This window comes from Spermophilus citellus (genome assembly GCF_964194105.1).
Source record: "Spermophilus citellus genome assembly, chromosome: 3".
Lineage (NCBI taxonomy): Eukaryota > Metazoa > Chordata > Mammalia > Rodentia > Sciuridae > Spermophilus > Spermophilus citellus.
In genome coordinates this window covers 187263607-187279706 of record NC_138184.1, presented here as the reverse complement: position 1 = coordinate 187279706, position 16100 = coordinate 187263607, and the positions used below count along the sequence as shown (strand labels likewise).

Here is a 16100-nt window from a genome sequence, read left to right as displayed (position 1 = left end):
ACGGATAGTCACCTGTATTTGCTTTTCTAGATGTAGAGTTTGAAGAAACAGTACATACATGAGGGGAAGAAAACTGATACTTACTTGGGTTTTTACACTTCGGTCAGTGCCAGCTTCCAACAAGAATTTAATACATTCTTTATTTCCATTTTTACAGGCCAGGTATAGGGGTGTCTGTCCTCCAGCAGCAGCATGATTAATGTGAGCATCATATGCAATTAATAATTCTACACACCTAAACACAAAGTAAGGATTAATTACATAAAAATTGAGTTTGACTCCTAAAGCATCACCTACCAAGATACTAAATATACACACACAATGATGCTAAAAAGCAATTCTGCATCTTCATACACATCTATTATTTCTATGTATTGGTTATTGTGGGTCTTATAGATATTTTCCTCACAAATCTAGAAAATCTATTTTATTTGTTTTTATTTTCTTTTTTTCTAGAGTGTAAGAAAATGGTGAACTAATACCTTTAGTCACAACTGAATTACTTGCACAAAAATTTAAAATAGTACATTTGATCAAGTCCTAAAATATGGTTTGTGTCACTTCTTTTCAATCAACTTCTGAAAGTGGAATCCTTGGAACAGGTTTAGCTTGTTGGAATGAATGGTTTAAATCTACTCTGTGTGTACATATATAAATACATAAATAACATATACGTATTTATATAATAAAAATACAATTTGTGGTGCAAAATAGCTTTAACCTTGCAAAAAGTTAGGCTGAGTCATTCTGAAAATTTTCACTTGAGAAAATATTTGCAAGTCGCATAGACAGTAGGGCACCATGTGCCTCCTCTATAAAAAGTAACAGGGAGGCTGAGAAAAGGGCTGCCTTAGACAGAAATGACAGCAGAGAAGTTATCCTGCCTCCAAGCAGATACTCACTGCCCTGAGAATCAAGAAGGAAACCAAGAAGTAAAGTCAAGACTTGGTGACACTTCTAAATCATAATCCAATGAAAAAGTAATTCACTTCATATTTTGTTAACACCAATGCATGGTTTGTTGTTTTGGTTTTCCTTTGCATCATCTGGTTTGTTTATATATATTTTCAAAACAAGTCACTGTTATTGATATATGTGTGTATCATACACATTTATTAACTGATTCCTGGATTTCTATAGTGTTCTTCCCTTTTACAAAGGGAACCTTCTGTACTGTGACTATTATGCCCTGCAAGCAAATGGCCCCACAGATTGCCTGGTAACAAGGGAGAAGCATAGCTCAGGAGAAATTCCTTTTGCAGGATGGGGGTACATTCAAACAGTAACAACAAAATCAATGTTTATGATTGTTAATAATAAACTCAGGGTGATGAGATATGTTAGATATGCAGAAAAAAATACAACACCATACCTCAAACTGATACATTTTGAATATTATGATATTTAAATTTATGCTTAATAATATTTATGTGAACCTTAAAACTCATATTTTAAGAATTCTATAACTTGTTAAAGAACATTTCTATCTGGAAAATTGGATTAAAATAGTAAAAGTAGCTTGCATTTTCTACAATCTGCCATTTCAGCTCAGGAAGAGAAAGCAATTTAGCTTATTCAATTATTAAAATATGATCTTTTAAGAAGTACCTATTCATATTTTGTACCTATCTGACTTAGTAAGCTCCTGAGGAAATCACTGCTCAAGATATGTGCATTTTTAATTAATAGGCTTTCAGTTTATACTTGAACTATTTTTGCTACATGAGATTCCTGCTTCAATTTTTTTTTCCTTAACATGGCAAAACAAGATGAACACTTGGTATTTAATACCAAATAAATTGTCAGTAGTAACAATTATTACAAATAATATAATTCTATGTTTTTTTTTCTTTTTTAATGCCATCATAAGTACAAAAATTTTGTTTGGTCTGGTTGTTTTTACTTTTCTTTTTTTCTAGACTGTCAGGAAATGGTCAACTAATACCTTCTCCATAGCCCCTTATCTCACTGCAGGTTGATGTGCCATGGATGCTCTTCAACACGCAACCTGGACACAGCATAATTTTCTTTGTCACTTCCCTCATTTGCAACTACTTAACTCTTATCAAGAAGAAAAAATTTAGGATCCTATTTTACATTCAAATATGTTTAGTGAATCTATTTGCCAATGGATTTCAAGTACTAGTTTACACATTTAGCCGGACCTAAAATAGGTGAGCAAAATACAAAGAGAAGTGATTTTCATAGAAAAGAAAAAAAAAAGAATCAAGAGCATCACTTACTCAAAATGTCCCTGAGCAGCTGCAGCACACAAGGGTGTGAAGCCATTTTTATCAGCAGCATCGACTTGGGCTTCTGCATTCAGCAGCAATCTCACACAGTCTATGGATTTTAATAGGAAGTCATTTAAATTCCCCATTTAGAGTCATGATGAGACAGATTCAATGCAAGCTGCAAACAGATTCTAAACTCAAAAGACCTCTCTCACACAGTTCATCTGACAATTCTATCCTGACAGATATGAGACTCCACAGACCTCCTTTCCCAAAAATGATGATGCCCCAAAACTCACCAATGAAGACATGATCTTCCATTGCTTTATGAAGAGCTGCTGATGAGTAAAAGGAATATCATGTGCCAGAAAAAGCTTTACCAGATTTTTCCAACACCTTATCCCAGAAATAATGTTTTTGAAGAGAGAACCAAATGTATTTACCAAATTGAAATATCATACTTTGCATTTAAATAGCCAAAAATTTTTACTTTATGATGTTCATTTAATCAAAATGTTTCTGTATGGTAGCCATCCTACAACTTACCTACATAAATGAGGATAAGAGTCCAAGAGAACTTCATCTAACTTAGAAATGAGTATCTCCTGGAAGACCTGTTATGTTCCTTATGTTATGATATAGATTTAATTTCTTTAGATTAAAGACAATTCCTACAGTGTTTTTGAAGCAAAGAATAATTTCAAAATACTTTGAAACTACTGAACTATTAGCTCACCAGAATCTTCCATTTATCTGAATTAATCGAGAATCATATGGCTCACATATGCAATGCTTTTAACTTTTGCACTTGCAGTCAAATTATTTCTTTTTAAGCACTACCATATGTTTTAGTATATTTAACTACAGGATTTGCATTTTAAAGAACATGAATAATTCCCAGTCTTCATGGATATGTCATTTGTAATTATATAACTTCTCAGTTCTCTGAAAAAAAAAGTCCAAATAACTATAAAATACTGTTACTACTAAACAATTTCAGACCCATCACTCTTCTTAACTACTAGAATTTTCCATCACTGTGGCATTCCCTAAAGCCCTGATGCTCTGACTTTCTTCCATATCAGGTATTTCTAACAGACAAATTAGGGCCATTTATTTCTGACCAAAGTGACTGCAGATGGATGACTTTATTTTAAAATATGCTTTTAAATGAATTGACCTCAAGTTTCTACATGTGCATTTCAGTGTATATAAAACAAAGATTACTTTTAATTAGCTGCTGCAGTTAAAACTTTACATTAAGAAACTTACAATTTGTATTCTTTAATGTTTCTAAAACATTAAAGCTCATGTAAAAAAAAAATCTATTACTACCTGTAAGAGAAAATTGAAGCCAAAATGAGCATTTGTCTCATAACAGTGGTTCCCAGTGATATTGGCATTCCATCCTTCTGCAAGCGTGAGTTGTGGTATGAAAATCTCTCATCATTTTTACCTGTATGTCCATTCTTAGCAGCAGAATACAAGGCAGAATGGCCATCTTCACAGGAGTAATTAATGTCCAGTCCTTCTTCATTAAGCAGCATTGATAATAAAGTGACATTTCCCTGGGCAGCAGCTTGCTGAAGAAGGGTGGGCCTGCCAGCCAGGGGGGCAGGACCACCACTCATTAGCAAAGGGGTTAGGGAGGGTGACCAGCCTGCAGGTTAAAGTGACCGTCGTTAGAGAGTAGGAGCAAGGACAGGATACAGATACTATCATTCCTTTCTGAATCACACACACAAACATAGCAACATGTATTCCTAGAGGATTATGTGGTTTCTAACATTATCAATCTGTTAATATTTTCTTAGCATGAATCTAATCTGTACTGTTATTTCAGCTCTTATATCTGCTGCTAATTAAATTAACATATGTGGTGATGAATTATTTTAAGTCATCAGTCTTACACAGTTAAGTGTTAAAGTCATGACTGGTTTTAGAAAACTAAGATGACTGTCACATTTTAAAAGTTTAAATTCCCTCTTCTGCATTTCAGAAGAATTTTAATTTTAAAATGATGTAAAGAATTCCTCAATTTCAACATCAGTCTGAAAAACTAAAACGGATAATTTTAGGCTTAAGGTAGAAATGATGGCAAGAAACAGATTTTCCTTTTTTAACCATGTTTCCAATTTATACTTACTCTTATAAATTTTATTCAAACCAATAATATGGGCCTAACACTGTCAAAGAGTCTGTTTTTAGTCCTTGAATACACTTAGTTGGGAATTAAAGTAACAGATGCTAACTGTTATTCACTATTAAGAGCTAACGGAAATATATAGGTATGAGTGGATCTAGAATTCACCAGCACAAATATTCAATAACAGTTCTGAAGACTGGATCATCTGGCCATCTTTACAACAGGTTTAACAAATTTGTTTAACCAGCCAACAAAACAGGACACTCTATCATATAGTTTAAACAAAAGTCATGAGTTATCATGGTTAGATATTTCTAATCAGTATTTAGCAGCTTTAGAAGAGAATCTGTTAAGTGTATGAAGTCGGCTACATATAGTATGGAAAAGTTTCTGAATTCTTCCTTGATCAAAAGGCTGTAAAAACAGTAAAAATGTTTATTTAATGCGGTATCTATGTATTTGTGTCTTTTAGGCTTAAATACAATGAATTTTCAAAATAAGTCATTCTGGTTTTCTCTTTATAGAACCCCAGTAGCTCTCTAAGTAATGTTGTGGACATGGGCACATATCTACTGCTCGAGGTGGACTTTCCACATATGCAGAATTATATTCCACTTGGAAACACACATAGATGAATATTTTCTACCCTTGTGCATTAATATTAGGATAACATTCTAGGTACATGCTTTACATTAATTTGTGTATAATACTCAATTATTATGATTAAAACCTAAATTATGGGCCTTTGATTATTTTAATAAATATTAAGAAAGTACATATCAAAGAAAGTTCTCAGTTTTTTTAAAAAAAAGCCTTACAAAATACAACAAAGCCATTCATACCAATATTACACTGCTTATTAAAAGCTGGATATTATATCTTTATAATCAATTATTTGGGCCCATAAAAACTTTATTATTTTACCCTATTATGACTGTAGTGTCAGACAAAATTAAAATGCTCATACAATTAAATATTTATATAAACTTAATGCTATTTTCCTATTGACATTCATTAGGTCTTCTTACAAAAGTAGTATGTTTACTTCATACTTACAAGAAGGCTCTTCTCTGGTACATTTTACCTTTTGTATTTTCTTTAAAACAAACAAACAAAAAAAACAGGCCCACAAAAATTAAATCAGTACTTATTAGAAATGGATGATAAACAGAGAAATTATAAACACCAAGGAATGAAACCTTGTAAAGCAAATACAGGCAACAGCAAGGCATCGCACCACTGTCTTCTGCAGAAAGGAGGGAACATGGCTCACACTTTCAGCATCAATCTGCTTCTCCAACACATACACTCTCACACACTCTCACAATGACTCACAGACACACATACATTCACATGCACACATATTCTCACTCTTTCTAGATCTCACCCATGGGGTCATGGTTATTGCTATCCTTTTATGAACACCGACATGCGTATATTGAACAGTTTGCTATTATTTTTGCTTTCATTTTTCTTTTTTTTTTCCCCACCACAATTCTAGGCTTTGGGAGGAGACAATATATTTTTCAACTATCTTATATATACATAGAAATAATCAATTATGGACATACTTTCCTGGGAAATCCTATTTTAATGTTAACTGAAAGAGAATATATGTTGAGAAATTTTCTCATTCTTTAGATCACTCAAGAGTCTTCAAGTTCTTATTCTATCCTATGAAACTATGGAAGACAAATCAGTATCTTTGTTTTCTTAGAGAGCTGCAAGATATTTTAAAAATCTGTACAAAAAAATGCCTTATAAATACCATGTATTCTTAAACTTTAAATGTTAGATGTTCACTATCCTCTCCAATTTTCTCTAGCACAGACTTATTTTTATAAATCCTGCTATAAATATGGGAAAAATAAATTAAAACCACCACAAGACTATATTGCCTAAAATTCCAAACAAGGATAAAAATGGTAATACTTGGTTAACTGGTTTAGTAGTGACAGACCTATATTCACACAGCTACTCTAATGATGTTAGAAAGAGGCATTCAGCTTTACAGTGTCCCAGATGTTAGTGAGGGTAAGCACTGGGCACAATACATCATGGAGGGAACAGAGAACATGCAATGGCAGAGGAAAGAGATGTTGAGAACAGCTTCCGGCATCAGCTTCAGAGGGTGGAGAAGGTTAATGTCACAGCCTAGACATTTCTTGTATTCTGGTTTAGCCTTCAAGCCAATCGTACATGAGAATAATTTTTAAGATACATGTTTAACTAAAGAAAAAAAAATCTAAACCAAATTCAACAAAATGTGCCAAATAAACAGTAATAACAAAAAGAAAACAGAAAAGAAAATTCCAAGGGTATGGGAACTCAGCTGCCTCGAGTGCCTTCCAGTTTGGGCTTCTGTTCATCTAACTCAAATGTGTTCATTTGACAAGTTCAGAAGGAACAAGACATTCTAATTCATTTAGAATTTAAAACGCTATTTTAAAATTTAACATTTGGCCATAAAAGTTGCCAACAGAATTTGGGTATTTTACAATGCAATCCATTAAAATGGTAATTTGTGTCATTCCAGTCAGTCCTCCTCTGGGCTTTAACTTAGTTTTAACTGTCACAGGCAGAAGCTGACAGGACACCCAGGATTTGAGTGTTTGAAAGATCATAGGATCTAGCATTTCTCCAAGGAGGGAGAGGCAGTGAACTGTTGTTTTAAAATTCATCAGGCAAGCTTAAGACATCCTTTGGTACTATAATTTTTTGACTTAGTGGCTTTCAATTTTAGATGACAAAGCTAATATTTCAGAGAGAATTTGCTCTGCCCAGTGATACCCAAAAAGGGGTAGAAATGGACTAATTCTGCCTTCTTATACTCAATAAAGTACATGTTTGATCATGGAAATGGGAACAGACACCTGACAGGTATTTGGCAGTGGTCCTTTGTCCCTATTCCCTGCTCCTCACAACTACAATGGCATTAGTGGATGTTTAGAAGGTTAATACCCTCCAACGGGCTTATGGCCTGGAGAGGCACAAGCTCGCCCAGGCACAGCCAGGTTAAGAAGCAGGATGCAGAGAGTTTGGGTGCTTCTAAGTTGCAATGGTTGTGGTGGCAAGAAATGGGGCAACTGGTCTAGGGGTGTAGCTCAGTGATAGAGAACTCGCCTTGCATGCATAAGGTCCTGGGTTTGATCCCCAGCACCACAGGGATGGTTGTGGGGGAATCTAAATGGGATGCAGAGTTGAAATCCTATATATCATTTGGAAAGTTCAGGCTGACCTACATCCACAGTGTACACAGTTAAACACCCCCATTATCTAAGTGCAATAACGTTGTTTTCAACCCCCAAACAGGAGGTGCTCAGTGTAGACTTGGCTGAAAGACTGAAGACCTCCAATGCCTTTCCTCTCCCCTAAGAAGCTACATCTGGTGACTGAATGGTGCAGAAACCTGTTATTCCACCAAAGGTAATCCTGCAAAGTTCTGAGAATACTTGGCCAAATTGCAAAGAAAACAGAAAACAAGGAACCTGTTTCACATATCCTCAATGGTATTTCATTGGAACTACTATTTATATTCTCTTTGGCTTTCTGAACACAAGCAAAGAACACTTTTCAGAGTAGTTCTGGTTATTCTATCCCAAATTCCACAAATATACAACAAATTAATAAGAGTTCTCCATCTTTGAAAACTTAAAATCCTGCTGACAAAATGCTCCTCAGTCATAAATGTTGGTTTTAAAGCTTCTCTGCTGGAAACAAAGGGCCTCAGTATTAGGGCCAAGAGCATGGGCAACAATTGGCAGAGCCTCACAGTATCAAAGAATAGACAGGAGGATCACAAGTTCAAGGCCAACCTTAGCCACTTAGTGAGGCCCTAAACAACTTCTCAAGACTGTCTCAAAATGAAAAAAAACAAAGTAATGGGGATGCAATTCAGTGACAATGTCCCTGGGTTAAATTCCCAGTACCAGAACAAAACAAAACACTGGCGAAATTTATGTATCTGGAATGTGTTCACAATCTGTGCAGTTATGATAAAGATCTGCCACTGCTCCAAATGTTTCTGGAACTTGAATTTTACAACAACCTAAAGATCTTACAGCACATTCTCTGGTAGAAATTCTTCCGAATGGTAGAAAAATCCTTGTTCTGAGATTAGATTTAATTTGTGACAAGTAGCCAACATTATTCCAGTCCATGAGGAACAATATTATTTTGGATGAAAAATATGGAATGTTTAATGTCTATAAAAGATATCACAAAACAATACTAACGTCTATTCTAAAACAAATTCCCTCAAATGCTGGAAATACCACCACCACCATGACAGTAAGATCACCTCTGTTCACTGACCACTTATGCTTTTCCAGGCTCTATGTCATGCTCTGTAACATTTCTGATCTTCCTAACAACCACTCTCCCCATGAGTAGTATAAGTTTCACATTAAGGAAGAGAAAAAGTGCTCAGTGTGGAAAAAAATCACCCCAAATGCAGTTTAAATGGCAGAGCCAACACAGATCTGAGTAACTTAAAATGCTGTTTCCAATTTTCAATTGTACTCCTTGAAATATGGATGTAGCCTGTCAAAGACTTTAATTTCAAGGAGACTATTTAAAACGTGATAAATAAGTTCTTGTGTATTGACCTCATTACCTGATAATCAACAAGTATAGTGTGCCTGTTTCTCAAATTTCTACTCTTAAGTTTTAAATGAGATACTTTTCAAACTCTCCTTTAATTTTTAAAGGAAAAGTGGCAACTACTAAGATGACTGGTAGGAGACTTCTCTGAAATGTCAACAAAACTTGACATGGTAAAATTGTTGTAGAACCACACATTTGCCCAACAAAGAACTAATGCAGGCTGGAGCTTAAGGAAGTGGTAGAGCTCTTGCTTAGCATGTGAAAGACCCTGGTTCCATCCCCAGCACTGCAAAAACAAAAATAAACAAAACTAATCTGGTCATGCCAATACAAAGCAATGCTTCAGCTAGCAACCTACAACATAAGGGAAATAATCTAGTAGTTCTTTGTTCATCATTCCCAGAGTCAGTGACTTCACAAACCCCAGCTGTAATGGAAACCTTCTCTAATATGCCCACGTGCTGTTATCCATCTGTGCTCTAGTGTTGGAAGATGATAGCTTCAAACAGGGTAAATGGCTTCTGAAATAACCTAAACTTAGAACAGAGATTTTAAAACCATTCACACTCCATTTTTGAGGACAAGAAAAAAAAAACTTAATACCAAACTGATATTAAAACTCAGAATGTACCAATTATAGAACAAACCTAATCAATTTGATAATCCGAGTAGTGTTAGTAAGGACTTAAAAGGATTTTTTAATGTCATCCCAGAAGGGACAGAATTGAACACGAACTGTCTGATGATCCATTAATACTGAGATCCTGTGAGATAAATATTTAATAAGAAGGGATATGCTTTCCTCCCATGGAAATGTTTTAGTCTCTCTAAATTAATGGCCTTCTTGTGCTTCAAACCACTATTTTCAGGTTATTTTAAAAGAAGAAAGCACTGTGCATAACGAAACCTCAATTCATAGAGCAAGATGAATCACCATACCCTGGAGCCTTCAAAGAAAATTACAAAAAGGAAAGAAGAAAAAAAATTAAATTAAAAAAGTTTTAAGGCAATATGAGGGAAATGAAGGCAAGAGAGAAGACAGGCCATGTTCTTAAAAGAGGTTGGAATAGTCAATCCCTTTACCTGATGCTGTTACCAGGAGGCTGTCTGAGGATGAAGCACTAACAGGGTTTATGGAAGAGCAAGAGGCAGTGGTGGTGGGAATGACAAGGGAGCTGTCGGAACATGCAGGTTGGTTCTGTCCAGGGGTTTCAGCAGGCCAGGCACCCACCTGAGACGTGGCCAGGGCTGAGACGGCACAGCCTGCGGGTGCCACAGTTAAATCTATGGATGGTTTTGGTGGCAGCTGAGGGGAGGATGATTTAGGGAGGTTCTCCTCATTTATTACCCTGTTCCCTTGGGGCAAACTGGAGGGAGATGAAGCCACAATTTTGTTATCAACTTTGGCTCCTGCATTCGAGGCCCTGCTGCTATCCATAATAACCTTGAGTTGGGGGTGTGGCGGAGAAGGAGTTTGGGAGAGCCCTGGCTTTTTTGGAGGGATAGGAGGAGGATTTCCTCTGTCAACTCGTGCTACACCAGGAGTCTTTAAACCTGTCCGACTGACAGCAGAGTAGGTGCCACCATCCCCTGTGGGGGACATTCCAGGTCTGGGGGGAGGACCCGCTTGAGGGCTTGTAAATCTTGACAGTGCTTGGGTCACGGTATTCCGAGCTAGTTGCTTGGCCACTAGGTTGTCACGACTTGTAGGAGAGACATCTCTTGATGGAGGACTTTGGGTAGTATTTCCATTTTGATCTGGGTCATTAGCATTACCCTGAAATCTAAATCTAGCTGCTTGGATTCTTGGGTTTAGACCTGGATGCAAAGATGCATTGGCACATGGTGAATGTAAACTGTGCATAGGTGGAGTCTGCGAGGAATTCTGAGGAGCTGTGCCTGGTGTCTGAGCAGTGAGAGGGGCAGCACTACTGGAAACTGAGGGTGTGCTACTTGTTAGATCAGGTGTTGAGCCAGTGCTCGGTCCATTCTCCTCAATTCTGCTTGCACTTGGAGGTGGAAGAGTGGGCAGAGAGGAGCCCATCAAGTCACCATGGGAAGCCTGCCTGTCAATACCTGGTCTGACCAATGTGGCATTGGTACACACATTCCCTTTTGCATTTGCAGAAACTGTGGAGGGCTTTGCAGGTACAGTCAAAGGCAACTTCTTCACGTGGTCAGTGCTTTCTGTCACTAGGTCTGTCTGGCAAGCAACAGACCTTGTCACAGGTCCCTCTGTACCCACAGATATGGAAACCAAACGCCTATCTTTTGTCTTTCGTGGGAGAGAGAGGCTTGGTTTGCTGTCACTTCCCCTTTTCAGCTGCTCAATCATCTTCTTCATCTTGTCTATCTCCTCTTTGAGGTCAGTGGTGTGTGCTTCTTCTCGGCTCAGCTTGGCACGCAGTTGTTCCCGTTCTGTATCAAACTCAGAGAGTTGTTTTTCCATCTGAGCTTCCATTTCTGTGCTTCTCCGTTTCTCAGTGGAGAGTTCCTCTTCTAATTCGTTCATTTTCTTCTTCTCCTCTTCCAGTTTAGCCATGACTTCTTCCAGCTTCTGTGCCTCCTCTATGACTTTGCCTGAGAGCTGCTTGCACTCCTTCAGGAGCATCAGGACCACGTGCTTGTTCTTACCCCGCTCCTCCTCAAGGCGGGCAGTCAGCTTCTTGTGCTCCTGCTCCAGGGCTTGCAGCTGAAGCTTTTCCATTTCGAGCTGGAAGATATTCATAGGGAAACTAAGATTAATAAATGGGATAGACTTTTTAATCACAGAAGAGCATCTTAGGAGATACTAATTGATTTTCTAACTATTCGATGGTTTGTGTTAGTAAAAATGCCACAGTTTCAAAATGTGCTGTTGTAAAAAGACAACACTTTTAAAGATCCATTAAAATGAGAAAACAGCTATAAATGACTATGAAAAACATTTAGGGCTACAATAGAATTGTTTTAACCTGTTAAAGTCAACTATAGAAAAATAAGAATAATCAGATGCTTTGAATTGCAGAATTCAGAAAGTTTTGTTTTTTAAAAACAGAGCTCTATGAAGGAACTGATGATATTAAAAAAAATTAAACAAGGTTCAATGCTTTAAAATGACTACCCAATCTTTGAGGCTGAACTGATTGTGAAAAAGGCTGAAAACAGAGAACTTCAGTTAAATTTTAAGCTCCTGTATTTATTAATTGTATCACTTAGCTAAGTAATTTAACATGAGATTCTTATGATAGGTTATTGCAGAAATCTTATAAAATCATATATTGAGTTTTTGAAAACAATAGAGAGCTAAAGAATCATTTGATCAGCACTGAAATCAATGTGAGTAAACCTAAAGTCTTACCCTGTGTCTTACTTACTCCTGCTCTCTATTTAGCTACCTCTGAGGTCTCCCTAGTGATTCTTGAACAAGGTTCTGCCTCAGGGTCTTTGACCTTGTTGTCCTCTAAGAATCCACTAAGAATCCCACCGTGCATCTGCCTGAGGCAGTCCCACACTAAGGGTGTGTACTATACACAGGAGCAGTAGGATGTGGGGCAGAACTCCAGCCCTTCCCTACTCATCAGGCTGCCCACACATGGGGCTCTATCTGCCTTTTCATTCACAAAAAGGTGCTAACCATTCATCAAGCCACAGACCCTTAGGCTTTCTGCTTCCAGCAAAGAAACCTCTTAGTTCTAATTGATGAAGTTAGGGAGCTTTTAAACAGCTTTCCCTCTCCAGATGAGGTTTTCTACTACTAACAAAAGCAACTAATAGCACAAAAGCCTGGCTCCTTTCTTTCCCTCAGGCCTTTGCACAACTTTCAACTTTACAGTGAGGCCTCTTCTCCTCCCTCTTGTGAAAAGAGCAGTCCCTGCCCCCCAATGTACCTATCACCCCTATTCATTACCTATCTGGACTCATAAATGTGACTTTGGGGGAACAGGGATTGTGACTTCTTTGGTGTGTACCCAAGACCTAGAACAGTGGCTGGCATTCAGCAGTGCTTAAATTGTTGAATAGATGAAAGAACATAGTTCCACAGAAATAACAAATGTCCAAACACTATCAGATGTTCTGGGCACATGGACAGTCTTACAGCTATGTTCTAACACAGTCTTATGGCTTATGGCGTTCTCACATCTATCAAGAGGTTACAAACCACAAAGGACACATCTCCAGCCAGATGCAGTAATTATATTGGCCCACATGCTTCAGCTGCCCAGCTAAAACACTTTCCACTGGTGGTCCACAAAAGGCTTTATGGTTCATAAACGTTAAAGTAGATCTACCTGGTTAAAGAGAGGGAATAATTTTTTTTTCCTCTAGACATGCAGGGGAATTTTATTTTTTATTGTACTCTGCTGCACAGATAGGTTTTTTTGTTTGTTTAGCTGTTTTTTTTTTTTTAACAAATTGAAGGTGTGTGGCAATTCAGCACTGAACTAGACTATTGGCACCATTCTTCCAAAAGTTCAGATTGCTGTTAGCATTTATTTGCAGTGAAGTGTTTTTATATTTCATACATTTTTTTTCAGATACAATGCTATCACACACTTCTGATAGTGTAAATGTGATTTCTATAGATATAGAAGTTGTACAACTGACTTTATTTCAATCCTCACTTTATTGCAGGGGTCTGGCAGAATCTGTAACATGTTCTCTAAAGAGTCAGTATTTACTGAAGTCAGATTATAAACATCGATAATAGAGGAAGGGGACACTGCCATGATCCATAGTTTCTGAGCATGTACCTTTGCTATGAAAATCCTCTACTCTATTCCCCTTGGTCAGTCGTGGGATCAAAAGGAGAAAATGTCTCACTGAGAAACTAGGGGTGAGAGATATTACTTATATGTGCTGGGGTGCTTCCTGCTTTGAAGCAGTTACTGAATGGCATTGACAAATAGATATCATACAGATTATTAGAAATATAGATAATTTCTCAGGAATGATGACACATTCAATTTATTCTACTGCATAAAATTCTGGGGTGACTTTATAAGTAGATAAGGTAGAACCTGGGAATCAGTTAGTGCAGTCACATAACATTTATATGCATATTTTATTCATATAGGTACATCAAAAATTTGATGATTAAAGGATAATAACAACAATAATTTATGTTAATCTCAACAAAAAAAGTCTTATGGCAATGTAAGAAAAAGCACAAACCAGGTCAATTTTACGCTTATTTTTGAAATATAAAAATTTGTCTCTGAAGGTGAAAAAAATATATATATGTTGTTGAATCTTAAGAACTATGATTATTTAACAAAACAACTAACTACAGGCCAAGTTAGTGATTTCCCTAATGCCATCCAGCAAGTTAATGTTAGAACCAGAGTGATCCCTCACCACTCTACTTGCTTCAAGTGTTTCTCACTATATCATACACTTTGCCAATGGTACTTCTTCACTATGGATCATCATACTTCATTTTTTTTCCTGAAGTCCTGGAAACTGAACCCAGGGACTCAAACAAGCTAGGCAAGCTCTCTATTACTGAGCTATATCCCCAGACCCTGATCTCATTTGTAAATTTTATTTTGAGACAGGGTCTTGCTAAGTTTCTGAGGCTGACCTCGAAACTTGTGATCCTCCGCTTTGACCACCTGAGTTGCTAGAATTATAGGCATGTGCCACTGTGCCTGGTATCTTATATTTTAGAATCAAATTGAAGACAGAGTTCAAATTGGAAAGTAATTCTACTTATCTGTGATATATAGAAAACTATAGAAGCAACCATAATTCTTTTGGCCATCAGTCATTCTACCTGTTTAGTTTCCTCTACCATTTACTCTGGGGGATATTTCAAACCTTTGCCACTTTCCCCAAAACTTTATCCAATGACCACTTAAAGGACTCTCAGTCTACCTTCACAGAGTCCTTTATCAAGGAAATTCAAATTCACTCCCTCTTTGCATCCTGTGCCCTTCCTTAAATAAGGTCACTTTTGTCTTTTCTTTTTTCTTCTTCTTTTTTTATTTTAATAGCCAAACTAATCTCTATGCTCTTCTCTTCAATCTTAGGGACAACAGTTTCTATCTGTTCAACCTTAGACTTTCCTTTAACAATAAACTTCATTTTTTCTTGCCACATCTAGGATCTGCTCCAGCAGTAATCACATTGCATTATATAAATATTAAATATCTGCTCTCTATCAGCTCCTTCGGTATAAAACTATACTCCCATGCTTTAAAAATTATTATTATAATAAAATATTTCTTGACTATTCTGGCAATAAACAGATTTTGTGTTGAAGAGACTAAGGGATGTAAAATCAAGTTTTGATCCCAAATTTCTTAGTTGTGTGACCTTGATAAATTACCACGCTAAAGATTGGTTCTGTATAGCTCCCTTGTTTACACAATAGAGCATAATAGTAATTACTTTGTAATAGTAAATGAGAGCATGCATGTACCAAAGAAAACTGCAGGAGGTCATTGTTTGGGGCTTAGCTCCTATACTAAAATGGAATCACTCACACTAGAGTTCCACATCACTAACCTGAAACTCTTTATCTAACTTTCCAAGAAATAGTTTTGGAGAGATAACAGCCAAATTTCTCCAATAGGCCAGTATCAATTGGCATGAAGATCACTCTGCTTTAATTCCTGCACAAAAGAAGCAACCTGATATTACCTAACCAGGTATTTTCCTGTTGTTCTGTCCCCTTGTCCCCCTCCTTACAAGGAGAGTAATTCTGAAATAACCAATCTAGTTTTTGACCTTTTGTTTCTTCTTTCTTTGGACTTTCTCTGTTTATAAAACTGCACTCTCCTGTTTAGGAGTATAATTCGACAATTACAATATGTATCAGAGAATGTTCCATTACCCAAAAATGAAAAATATTGTTTACTAGATAATTTGCCTGTAGAAAATAATTATTAGCCCTTGAAACAAACTATAATGATTTGAAGGCTTGTGAAAGTAATGAACATAGTGGAAATGGTAAGAGGAGTAAATCCTCCTATTAGAACTCAATAGCATTGGGTGAGACTTGCCCTTGTGTAACTTTTCAACTGGTGGCCATTCTCTATCCTGGTAGTGCTGGAATCGGAGGCTTAAGCACAAAGCACCACCTGTATCTACCTGAGGAATGAGAAAATGCAACAATGGAAGGAGGGCTGCCA

General features: G+C 36.8%; 1 protein-coding gene across 1 annotated transcript in view; it reads right to left on the bottom strand.

The window, feature by feature from the left end:
- The window catches only part of CTTNBP2 (cortactin binding protein 2), a 150600-nt gene that overhangs the window by 68130 nt on the left and 66370 nt on the right, over nt 1-16100 (bottom strand). Inside the window, 4 exon segments of the mRNA XM_081283104.1 lie at nt 85-235; nt 2244-2343; nt 3691-3894; nt 10069-11698. Coding sequence (XP_081139230.1) covers nt 85-235; nt 2244-2343; nt 3691-3894; nt 10069-11698 — 2085 coding nt within the window.